At 40.0% G+C, this 12,758-nt stretch overlaps 1 protein-coding gene across 1 annotated transcript; it reads right to left on the reverse strand.

The window, feature by feature from the left end:
• Window positions 1-109: 109 nt before the first annotated feature.
• On the reverse strand, window positions 110-11,258 carry IL6 (interleukin 6). The gene is made up of 3 exons (XM_039707123.1): window positions 10,993-11,258; window positions 10,626-10,772; window positions 110-8,131 (listed from the first exon to the last, which is right to left on the reverse strand). Exons 1-3 carry the CDS (start codon window positions 11,104-11,106, stop codon window positions 7,940-7,942), a joined length of 453 nt encoding a protein of 150 aa, XP_039563057.1. The 5' UTR covers window positions 11,107-11,258; the 3' UTR covers window positions 110-7,939.
• Between the last annotated feature and the right edge of the window lie 1,500 nt (window positions 11,259-12,758).

The raw sequence follows: 12,758 nt of genomic DNA on the forward strand, positions 1-12,758 counted from the left end.
AATGTAGTGGTTTATTTATTACAGAAAGCCGTGGTGGGGGTTTTGTTTTGTTGCGTTTTTTTCCAGAATATGATGATATTTAACTCCCATACTTATCCGTGTTAACAATTGCCTTTTTGGGTAAAGATTCCTCTTTTATCTTCACAGTAACCAGAAAATCAAGCTAATGTTTTAAATACTTCAGTATTCCTCAAAAATTCCTTGCCCAAATGTTGGTAAGCCGCTGTGGATGGTTACTGTGCTGATCCACTTCAGGTTTTTTATCTTCTGGATTCTTTTATCTGTGGATACAGTAAGGATTGAGGGATGTGTATGTTTGTGTTTTCTAGCACAGTCAGATACTAAAAAAGGATACTTTCCTGCTGAACTTGCCTTTAAATGATCCCTGTGTTTTCTGGGATTTAGGATGGGGTGGGAGGACACAACAGTTGAGTGCTCTGTGTGTATGTGTATAATTTGCTCTTACTGTAAGAGAAAGTTACAACTGTATAACTGAAGGAAGAAAACAAGTACACTAAACAAGGTATGTGCTTCATTGTTATGCTGAAGTCTTGCTCTTTGGACCATGGTTCTTTTGGTTTCGATTGGTTTTCTCCCTTTAACACCGAAGTTCAAGCGCTTAAAATGGTGACTGGTTTCTGTTAAATAGAAGCTGTTTTGGGTAGATTGCTCTCCCTTCCAGAACTGTGCAGGGTAGTTTGTGTCTGTGCAGTGGTTTTTTAAAAAAACTGTGTTTATTGGCCCCAAATTATCACTGCAACAAAGGTATTCTAGATTTTGGCATGGCTTTTTTTTTAACTCCACAGATTTTTCAGGCTTTTTTTACATTGATTAAATGTTTAAGAATAAGAGATTCCTCTGTTTTTAATGTGCCACGGCAATTCATGGTAAAATCTTACTGTGTTCAAGGGCTCTGATTGGAGAATCAGAGAGAAATGAACCAAGGGAAAACACTTAAAATTAAGGACAAGAATTGGAAAGAAAAAATGAAAATGTTTATGAGAGCTAATGCAAATGAGGATGTTCTTTAAAATTCCATTAATCATGAAAACTCAGTCAGATGTCATGGAATACTGGCATGGCTAATGCTGATAGACTGCTGACAGTGGAGCAGTGCAAGGGCTGAATGCAGAACAGTGTCTTGTGACCATGTATCCTTTTGCTAGTGCAGCTTTTCTAGTGCCTTTTCTCTTACAGTAACTTGAGACTAATGTAACTGCTCACAGTCTTATATTATGAAAGAAATTAAATTTTTGATTATTTTTATTGACTGATCCTAATGGTAATAGTAATGAAATAATCTGTTGGTAGTGGCTTTAATAGTGATTAGGAACATTTTTCTTCTGTTGAATTTTGTGCAGTACCTGAGATACTCAAATACTAAGAGATACAGTATTCAGTGTGAAGTAACTCGTATTTCTCAATCAGATTTTACATTTCACATGGGTGTACAATACCCAAAATGCAGCAGTGGGTGGATGGACCCAAACACCTGCAGAAGTGTTTTTCATGTGCCCTGTTGTATGTCTGAGATTTGGGGATGTGGTTTGTGGGTGGTAACCGCCACATGGTTGCTCTGGCTGCTTTCCAAGAATTATAGTATTTGGCAAGAGGTAGAGAAATAGGGAAGTGTTTCCTCTTTCATTCAAAGTTTTACAAAAGCAGGCATATGTCAAGCACAGGCCAGATTCTGTGACGTCTCTCTGTGATGCTGAAAGTTTTTCTTAAAAATAGTTGCATTTGAGATTTTTTGCGACTTGGAATTACTGGATAAATATTGCATATGAAATATTTACTTTTAGCACATTGGATGGGAAATTTTTGGTAATTCACTGCTACTGAAGTATGTTTCAGGAAAGTTATTAGCATGGAAATCTTGGGTTTTCAGATTGAGGGGGGGAAAAGGTCTTTTATAGTACCTTCAAGTCAAGTTAAATTGAATGTCAGTATGCTGTATAATGTTTTTTGTTTATGTGTCCGGACTTTCATTCCAAATAGTGTTCTTAGTGAAATTAAAAGGTGAGTGAAACTTCTCCTTAAATGAACATTTCTATTCTTCCCTGGTGGAAAAAAAAAAAAAAAAAAGAAAAGAATAAGTATTAATCATTAAATCTTGGTGATTAATTGTAAGGTAGCAAAAAAAAAAAACCCTCCAATTTTCTTCAAGTTTGAAAGTGAAGAAATCTTTGGTATGGATGTTGTGAAGTTACTTTGCAGTTTTTGTCATTTTCACAAAATTTGGTTGTGTTTTTAAGAGCAGATTAGTGGTTTGGAAAGTTATACATTAAAGAGATTCCTGTGAAGAAGATTAATTTCCTTAAGGAAGGTCAGGAAGTATGCTCATTTCAGCAGTACTGGAGTTTTTTTTGGTGGTGCTAGGAGAAGAGGGCAGGTCTAAGGAGTGGGGTGAAAGAACTCTCATGTTGGTCAAGGCTGGGGACTGTAATTAGGTGTTATTAATTTCAAGTGTTCTAACCTATGATTTTTTCCTTTCTGTTTTTCTCAGTAGAACTTGAGAAAATTTTATTTTACTGTCACATGGGTGACAGAAAAGGGCAAATATGAGTTTTCCTGCTTGACTCTATTGATCTGTCACTGCATCAGTGCCGTCTGCAGCCAGGTGCAGATTATTTTCTGTGATGGGGTTTGTGGTGGAGTGAACTCTTAGTGTTGGAATAAAGCCAGTGAGCATAGTTTACTGAAAAATGGGCTCTGGCTCCCACTTGAGTTGAGCTCAAGGCTACAGTTTAGATGTGTGAAATAAAATCATTGATGCCTTCCTGAGTTTGGTGGAGATTGTACTGACTTTGAGGTATCCTGTTGATCGTAGCCCGGTGATAGGGATTGTTTGGCTTTTTACTTTGTGCCTTCAAAGTGGAGGGATGTGGAGTGTGCTTGTGGTTGCCTCAGTGTTAGGGAAATGCCCCCTGTCACTGGAGCCTGTTGGACCTGGTGCCAAGCAGTTGTGCAAGGGACAGAGAGGGAGGCTTGTGAGTTTGGTGGTTTTCTTGGTCTTGGTGTATGGACTGTGGGTCTCCTGCTTAGAGGGTAGAAAAAGGATGGTCAGTTTTGTGTCATCACTAAAGGCAAAAAAAAAATTGCTTTCAGTATAATTTTGTTCTTAATAATTTAATCTACAAAGAAACCTATATGTGTGCTCCATAAACTTTTCAAGGCCTGGCCAGCTGTGAGGTAAAATTAAGGTGATTGGGAATTTGTAATGGGTTTTTAATTTTGCTACAAATTCCTGGTGTAGAGACAACTGGTACAAAGTAACTGTGCTGTATCTCATAGATGTAAAACAAAGGCTGTGTGGGTTTTCTTTCCTTGAATGAATTCATCAACAAGGCTCCTATTAGCTGAACTATAACATTTAAACACACTCAGTCTTGCAGACTGAATCAATGTTCAGAATTTTGTCACAACAGGTCAGTTTTGGTGAAGTATAAAACTTGTCTTTTGCTGCTTTGTACGGCTGTCTTCCGAAATGGCTGTAGGTGACAAAGAGCTGCTTAAGATCTCATCTTCTTGCATTGTGTGGTAAATGAAGCACACATCTAACATAATGGTTTTTATCAGGAGGATTGCTAAATCAAACTGTATATACCCTGGACGTTTTTGGAAATATTTTCTTACAGTGTTGGAATTTAAGCTATGATGATACTGATGATATTTGGAAATTAGAACTCATTACATCTGTTTTCACCACAGGAGGAGAGACCACATCCTGTTAAATGTCATATGACTTATTTATTTTTTACAAATAACGACTTAATTGCAATTTCTAAATACTTTTCCATGATGGTGTGTGATGCAATAGCCATTTCTTGGTTAATCTTGTGGGTTACATACATTGTTTCTTGGTTGTGGTTGTGTTAATTCAGGATTAGAGGATGGGTTAGCTGGAGGGAATGTTTGTCTGCTGTGTGCAAAAGAATATGGCAGGGCAAATCAAATCTCAGTGTTTTGATTCTGATGGTGAATGTATGTTTGTTTGTTTTAAACATTTTCTCAGGAATGATTTTCTCAGGAAGGAGTGAATCTTAAGATTCTGGTCACTGAATAGAAATCCAGATTGCAAAATTTCTGTCGAGTGTTTTCTGATGACTGCCAAAGTCAGTCATGAACATATAGGAGAATTTGGTTCAATATGTTTAATTACAGAAATTGGTTGATTTTGCTAGTAATTTGTGAAGGTGGTACTTCAAGGTTGAAGCCTGCAGAGGTTGCATTTTTTGGGAGTAAGGAGGTATGTAGGTTTTGGTTTTCCCCTTATCAATAAGAGGAAAGCAGTTCATTGAGAGAGATCTGAAATTATCTAATCATTTGACTTGAAAAGCAAGGACTTAGTCACAAGGCTTCTAGTTATATATATGCTTTTTTTTTTTTGCCAATACCGTGACCATGAGGACTTTGATGTATACTACTGCATACTTATATTTCCATCATTTTTTCTTTGAAATTGAAATTGGAAAATATTATTAGTTACAAATAACAATGGCAAACATAGGGGAAGTTTCCCATCAAGCTAAGCTGACCTATTGGCTCCATACTGCTGAAAAGTAATGCTGTTGCCACGCTTTACTGGTGGTGTAACTCTTCCATCTCTTGTTGCATCAGCTGTTGATAAAATCTGTGGAGGCTCTAGAGATGCATGCAGTCTCATTCAAGTAGTTGTTCTTTCTGCCAAACTTTAGTGTTTACACCAGTACTGGGTAGGGAATGGTACTGCAACCTGGGAAATTGGTCAGATCGAAATGTTTTCCACCTTTTTTTTTCCTTTGGAGTTTCTTACACAGTAAAGTATGGTTAAAAAATAGAAAAATGGTATTTCAGAGACTATCCCTTATGCCCACTCCTCCACTTATCTATTACAGATTACTTTAATATTAGGTTGAATTCTGTCTTTTTGGTTTTTTGGGGGTTGTTTTGGGTTTTTTTCTCTCTTGTCCAGCATTCTGGTGTTACAGCAGTTGCTCTTGGGGATATTTTGTTTCTCATCTTAAACATTGAATACTGTGGGCTGAATACTGTGGGCTTTTCTTGCATACTGTATAATGTATGCATGCTTTTCAACATAGCTTTACCTTTTTCCTTCTTTGGGAATTTAAAATCAGGATGAAGGGAGCTGGTAATCTGTGAAGCATTCCAGAATCTCAGTGTGAAGTTAACAACTAAGGATGAATGGAGAAAAGCTAGCTAGGATGTGCAGGGCAGGGCTGGTCCTGTACAGCAGCAGCCAAAATGCTGCTTTAGTGGGTAATTTTGTATTTTTTTAGGTCATTATTAGGTCTTTTTTTATTTGGGTTGTATTAGTGGGGGGTTTTTTGTTGTTTTGGTTTTTTTGAGTTTTCTTTGCTCAGTGAGTTGGCTGTCAGATAGGAAGAGCTCTCTTCAATAGAAGTGTTGAGGCATTTTTACTGAGTGTAGTTAGGACTGTTCACTTTTTACTGTTGTTCTAGGTTTTTTATGTGTTCGTGCTGGTCTGCCAACTAAAATAAATGCCTTTGTGTGTTTTACTAATGTAAAATAGTCTACACAGCAAATTAGAAAAAGAATGATAAGTTGGTTCATTTGAGAGGCCCTGTAACATGCTCAGCAGTGTTTAGGTCTTCTCTGATTTCATCTCAATTCCCTACTGCAAATATTTGTGTGTCAGAAGCATCAGTGAGTGTTGGTTTCAGCAAGTGGTGCTGATCCTGGGAGCAGTCCCTGAAGTTGCCACTGTGACAGGAGACTGATGGCCAGCAAGGCAGCTGCTGCACTGAAGGACCCTCAGAACTGTGGAGGAGCCACAAATGAAGTAATGGCAGCTCAGTGACACCATCAGGGATAGCACTTTCCTTCAGGAAGGACTTGACAGTTGACCTCCCCACCCAACAAGGGGTAATCTTTGCTCATCCTCTGCACCCTAAAATGTGGCAGCATTTATGTATTTACTAGCACAGACAGACTGGGGTAGCCATTAGCTGAAGGGTGCAGATGGAAGTGTCAGTGCTTGTCTGTCAGTTGTTGCAAGGGATTTCAGCACTCCAATTCTTACATGATTTTTAGTGTTTCAGGAGATCAGTGTGAGTTTGTTTAGATGCAGTGTACATAGTAACTAATGGTGATCTCAGGCACCCCTCTCTACTGGGAGAAGTGAAACCAGGAGATGCCTTTCCTTTTGGTCAGCTTTTTTTTTTTTTCCTTTTTTTTTTTCGTCCCTCTCTGTTCTCACATAGTAGCTAGGTCCACTTTGGTCTTATAGCTGTTATTGGTATCATAAAGGCTGGAAGGGTCTCTAAACAAATGGTCGCTAAAAGAAAATTCCTGTGAAGGTAAGCAGTGAAAAGGCCAAGCCAGGCTTTCCTATGTTTCCTGAGCGTGTGCCAGGACAGTTAAAGTAGGATCTTACATGCTGTTAGAAAACCCATTCACCACAGACATCTTTCAAGATCTCCTTGAGATCTCCTCATTCCTTCTCCAGATGTTGCTCAACTTGAGATGACAATTTTACCATATTGGGCAAAGCTGTGGTTTGTTTTGTTTTGAGCATCTGAGATGAGAGCAGTGGGTGGACTGGTCACTGTTTTGGCATCCCCAGTGGTGGAATGCATATGTGGACAATCAGATCACTCAGAGGAAGAGGAGAGTTTGCTGACATCCTTATCCACATTCCAAGGCATGCCTTTCATCTGCGCATCTTCACCACTGTGCCAGAAGGAAAAGTGAGGGTAATTAATAATGTACCATTTTTAGGGACAAAGCTCGAGGGACTTGTGCTGCCTGCATCCCCTGTGTGGTCTGTGAATTCATCTGAGTTTGGGTATATGAGGTACCTGCACAGCTACAGTGCTGCAGATGATGCAGCCAAGGAAAGTTTCAGTAGTTTGGTACTGAGGCTTAATTCCTCTTCTGTTTTGGTTTTTTCTTTTTTTTCACACAAATATTCAAGAAAATGCATTCATGGTATGTGGCTTGTCCATACTAGTGAAATATAAATTATAAAAGACATGCATGTTGCTGCATTGCTCAGCAGCAATATGTTGATTTATATATTGCTTAAGGAAATAACCTAAATTTCTTTTTTTCTATTTCTTGCGGTAGGGGCCAGAACTGTTTAACCAAACTTGGAAAATTCCCCAGGATGACAGCAATAAAACTAATCAGAGGATAGTATTCATGTCAAAGTGGTTAATGTGGTTGTCTCACCACTTTATTTATTTAAGAGACTATTTGACTTGTAAGAAGATACTTAAAATTTTATTGGGTGTTCCTTATTAAATATAAGGCACTTCTCCATTTGTTTCTCAGGAGCATTGATGGATTATCTTGTTCATTCTTAAGTGCCCTTTTAAGTGCATCTGGTTCCTTTATATCCCATTTTAAGAATTATACAGTAATCAAGTTGTCTACTTGTATACATATGTGCTATGTAGAGAACTGGCCTAATTATACAGAGAAGTTCTTGAAAGTGGTCATTCTGATAATTGCAGGTATTAAAAACTGGATATATTAGAGTGCTTTAGTCTTATTTAAAGTTCACAGGGTTTATACAAGCTTTTTTTAAAAATCAGCTTTTATTTGTCTTAAAAATATAAAAAAGTAATAAATACCATCTCTCAAATATATAAAAACATAAGTTATACAAAAATTTTTCTGGGTTCTGAAAAATTTTTTTTGAATACATATTAAATAAGTTTATATCTGAATAGTACCAGTAGAAAGGAAATAAAATACATAATTTGTTTAAATTATTTCTAAACATTGACAATATAAATAAGAAATATTAAAAACTAATAAATATCTTAAATACAATAAATAAGTTCTTAGAAGGAAATGGGAATGTATGTAGATGCAAACCATTGTTACTATTTCTAGTTCTTAAAACAGAACAACACTGTTATCTGCCACCTGACAGATTTGTAACAAAAGGACTGTGCCTGAACTAAAACATTCAAACACTGAAACTCCTGGTGTTTTTCAAATAGCGCACGGCCCTCACTGTCTTCTCCATAAATGAAGTAAAATCTCGGAGGATGAGTTGGATGGTGATTTTCTCTGTCCAGGCCTTAGTGGACTTCAGCTTTGTGTGGAGGGATTCCTGGGTAGCTGCATCTGGGATGATCACTTCTTCGGGATTGATCACCTGTGGGGAAGACAATATTGGGGGCCTTGGTTAAAGCGCTGTCACTGAGCCTGTTGGAGAGCATCCATCCGTTTGTATTTTCCCATCCATCCGTTTGTATTTTCCCAACCTGCTGCTTCTCCACTCTCTGTACTGCAGACACCAGCCCTCCCTGGGACCCGTGCTTTCCTCCAGCCCTGTTTCTGTGGAGAGGTGTGAGGAATGCTGTTGCCTGCTATGACTGCTGCATGGGAATCTGGGCTATAGTGTTATGGTTTGAGTGCAGCCTCTGGCATGGTGATCCAGCAGGCTCTGAGCAGATCAACACACCCCTCCTGCTCTTTGGCAGTCACATGGTTGGTTAGGTAGGGGGATGCTGATCAGGTCTTAACCTGCACTGCTCTGTTGTGAGTCATAAATTAATTGGCTGATATTGGAGTATTCTCACATTCTGTAACAGATTAACAAGTTTCAAAAGATGTCTAACTCAGTTAGCTGCTTAATTCTTACTTTCCAGGCATTTAGTCACATGTGAGACTAAGTGCCACCACTTTCACTGATGTGTGAGAGCATAACTACAAGATGAGTAAGAGTTATTTATCTAATGAGTTATTTATCTAATACTGACTCACAGCACTGTGCACCCACTACCTAAAGGCCTTTGAAGAACTTGTCCCAAGAAGTGGGACTTCTGAAAATGGAACTTAGATACCCAAATCATGGAGCTGTTTTAGGTGATTTGGAGTCCAAAGTTCTAGCAAGTATCTGCCTAATCCTGTGTTCAGGATCCCTACTACCCTTTAACAAGTGGAAAAAGGATGCAAACCTCCTTCTGGAACATCTTTTTTGTGAGATATAAGGGAGAAATATTCTTCCTATTCAGACTACTTGAGAGTGTGTTCTGATCACATCTGCTTTTCCTGGTATGCCCAGCTCCTTGTGCTCTGTTAAAGTTTGTATCTGGATATCCAGACATGGTGTCATGCTGGTGAATCTATTTAACCACAAGTGGTAGATTCTGGCCTTGCTGTCCTTGCCTTAAAAATAGCAGATTTTTCTCTCACAAAGAAAAATTTACATAGTGAAGATCAAGGCCTTTTCTCAAAAACTCCACAGTTTCTACAAGTGCAGGTTTTGCTTTTGATCACGGTTTTTAATTCTGCCTGTCGCTTTTCCTGGTATGCCCAGCTCCTTGTTATGCTCTGTTGAAGTTTGTATCTGGATATCCAGACATGGTGTCATGCTGGTGGATCTATTTAACCACAAGTGATGGATTCTGGCTTTGCTGTGCTTGCCTTAAATAGCAGATTTTTCTCTCACAAAGAAAAATTTACATAGTGAAGATCAAGGCCTTTTCTCAAAAACTCCACAGTTTCTACAAGTGCAGGTTTTGCTTTTGATCACTGTGTTTAATTCTGCTTGTTTTGATTATCTTGGTCCAAAAAAAAAAAAATCCAAAGCCCTAAACCCAACAAACCTAGTCTCTCTCAGTTATGAAACAAACTTTCTGCAAACTCATGTATCAAGCTGGAAGCCAGTAATCAGTTGCTGTCTTATGACAGGACTATTATTACTATTATTCTCAGTGTGAAAAAAAGCAGTTCAGCTTCCTTTCACATAAAGAATGATGGGCATAAGTAAATATGTTAGGAAAGGTATGGCAAACACACAATACACAATAGGCTTTTCACATGCCAAAAATTGCCTGGGAGGAAATAATGCCCCAAGACTTCTGCAGTCCTTTACCTTAATCAGGCAAATGCTATCCCCAAAGACAAAAGGAAGTGTTCATATTAAGAATTATTAAAATGAGCAAGAACTACAGGAATTAAGTAGAATTTTAAGGTGTGATCTTTCAGAGCTCTCCAAAACATGAAAAATGTCTGTCAGAAATTAATAGCATTTTAGTTTACCAAATCAAGAGAGAAATTGGTATTTTTATGAAAGAAGATTTTTTTGCAAGCAAAATATGTGTTTTTCAGTAGGGAGCTATCTGGTATATTGACAGCAATATCTCAATATACCATACAGCTTGGCTTTATAGTTTGGTTTGGAGAGTTTTAAAAATGAATAATATTGTAAAAATACACTTGGCTTTTTCTTTTCTTTTTTTTTTTTTTCATGTGGGCTTGAAAAAAAAGTTGCTGACTTCTACTTCTCAGTGGGTTCCAACATTAGTACAGGCTGAATTGCAGTTCTGCAATTATAAGCAAGCTGAGAAATCTTACTTCTATCAACCAGTTTCATATATTTGTTCTTAACAATGACGCATTTATGTGGCTTGGAAATTATAACCAATAGTAGAAATTAGGAAGAAGAGTTGTTTAAGAAAAGAAAGCAAAACTTTGTAAGACCTCTAAGTCATAAGGGTAAGATCTGAGCATAAGGAACTGTTACCTGTTTTTTCAAGGAACTGAAACATAGCATCCTCTATTTCACATAGCATCTTCTATTTCTGACTTCACATCAGCATTAAGCCACAAAAATCATCAGAGGAAATTTAAAACCAACTCACCATCTGTCTTATGGTACGTGCCAGGTGCTCTGTACTATAGGATAGCGATTCAACGTTTTGGTTTTCACTAATAAAAGTTTCTTGTATGTATTTGAGGTATGTCTGAAATGTATAAAGTCCACTGGAGATTTTTGTCAAGCATTTATCCTGAAATGAGAGAAAGGTGAGAAAGTCACTTAAGAGTTCAAAGTGCCTTGATCTCAATGCTGTGTGCAGGTTAGCAGATGATGCTCTTATAGTGTGGAGATCTGGCCAAAGCCGGCTAGAGCCGGTACAAATCTTTAGGTCAACTTCCCCAGTTCTTTTGAGCAGGCAAAACCTGCCCCGGGAATACAGGATTAGATGGGGAAGGAGAGCTGTTCCTTGCCTCATTAAAGCCGGCGAGCAGACACCCATCTTCCTCCGTCACCTTGGGGAGGTTGAGGTTGTTGTGGAGGAGCATTTCCATGCTATTCTGGCAGACGGTAAACTTCTCGCACATCTGGGGAGAGACACGGAGAGATTGGGTCGCACCTTGTGGGGCGGCAGCCGCGGCGGGGCCGGGCGTGTTCGCGGGGCGGCCGTACCCACCTCGTGCTGCAGCTGTGCCGCCCGCTCGAGCAGCAGCCGCGCCAGCCGCAGGCTGTCGGGCAGCGCCGCGGAGGGCGGGCGGCCGGCGGCGGCCGGCGCGGGCACGGTCGCAGCCACAGTCCCGGGGAAACTTCATGGTGCGGCTTGTTCTCGGCTCCGGCCCTGGCCCCTTCTCGTCGGCGAGGCTGGCGGGTTGAATGAGCTCCGGGCATCCCTGAACGTGTATTTATTGAGGGGGCTTCGAGATTATTCATGGCTTTGGGAAAATCCGGCATGAGAACACGGGGGGTGTGTGCTCTCGGAGCGTGCCCGGCTTGACAGGGCTGCTCGAGAGCCTGGATTGTGAAACGGGCCGGGGGGGGCAGCCGAAAGCGGCCGGTGGGAACATGAAGTAATCGTGCTCCGTAACTCCTTGAGGGCCGGGCTGCCCGCGCCGCTCCGCCGGCTCACCTGCCCCGCGGGGTCCCGGCCGGGCTGGAGCCCCCCGGTCCGGCTTTCCTCGGAGCCTGCCAGCTCCAGCCGCACAAAAACTCCTGGAAATTATACACGCATACCTGCCTATACACACACATACTTTATGTATGCGATACACTTCCGTGTATTTTAATATTTTAACGTGGTTTAATGTTTTATGGATTTCGTATGGTGTATGTTTATCTCTGTATTTTAGCCATTTTTATTATTTGTATATGTGAAACTAAACGCCCCGGTTTAGGTGCTGGGTAGTGCAAGTCGCAAGTTGCCTCTTTCTGAGTGAGCTACTTGTGGGTAGGATTTAATACATCAAATGTTTTAAATGGACCAAAGCCAGCTCCTACGGGAGGGTGGCTGCAGGAAATGCCACGAAGTTCCCTGTTATCTGCTGCCTTATCTCTGCCTACCTGGTAGCTGTTGCAGGAATTTTAACCTTTCAGAGGGACTCTTCACCCAGGGCAAGTGTGCCTGTTGGGATCAATCTTGTAGAATGCAGGCTGAGTCAAACTGTTTAAGGCGCGCAGACATTGAACTTGTGGAATGTCTTGAACTGATTAACTTTTTTTTTTTTTTGGTGTATGTTTTCTCACATAAGGAAGACCAGAGTCTGCATTGGGAACTCCTAACAGGAGAGTACAGTGTTGAGAGAACAGAACATGTGACATAAGAGAGGTGTTAGAGACAATACAGAAACTGAAAATGCCCCAGATACTTCATTTTCTAAGCACAGCCCGAAAATAGAGCCTCAGGAAAGAAGCAGAGTACTACTGTTTTTTATTTAATGTCTCTTTCTGTCAGTAGCAGAAAAGCCGCTGCAGTAATTTTGCCCAGTGGAGAGATATTAGAGCTGGAATGCAAGTGTGAGAGAGCAGTTTTCAACAGCAGCAATCCATCTCTGTCCAGGTCCCTGAGTGCAGCAGGGGAGATATTGCCAGAACAGTATTTGCTGTAATGTCAGGTCTGTGGCATTAGGCATAGAAGAAAGCATGCCACTAGCAGTACATTTGACTATTATCAATTAAAAGATCCAACTGAAATGTGCTAAAGGATTAAAACAGCCAGGCCAGATGAGCTCAAAGCCTGGAATTT

The sequence above is a fragment of the Passer montanus genome, unplaced genomic scaffold (genome assembly GCF_014805655.1).
Source record: "Passer montanus isolate IOZ18808 unplaced genomic scaffold, ASM1480565v1 scaffold10, whole genome shotgun sequence".
NCBI lineage: Eukaryota > Metazoa > Chordata > Aves > Passeriformes > Passeridae > Passer > Passer montanus.

Excerpts from the sequence above, each read along its gene's own strand:
- IL6 (XM_039707123.1), bottom strand. The coding sequence starts at position 11,106 with ATGTGCGAGAAGTTTACCGTCTGCCAGAATAGCATGGAAATGCTCCTC. Across the intron at positions 10,773-10,992 it reads TGCTCGCCGGCTTTAATGAG|GATAAATGCTTGACAAAAAT; the intron begins GCAAGGAACAGC and ends CTCTCATTTCAG. Across the intron at positions 8,132-10,625 it reads CACGTACCATAAGACAGATG|GTGATCAATCCCGAAGAAGT; the intron begins GTGAGTTGGTTT and ends TCTTCCCCACAG.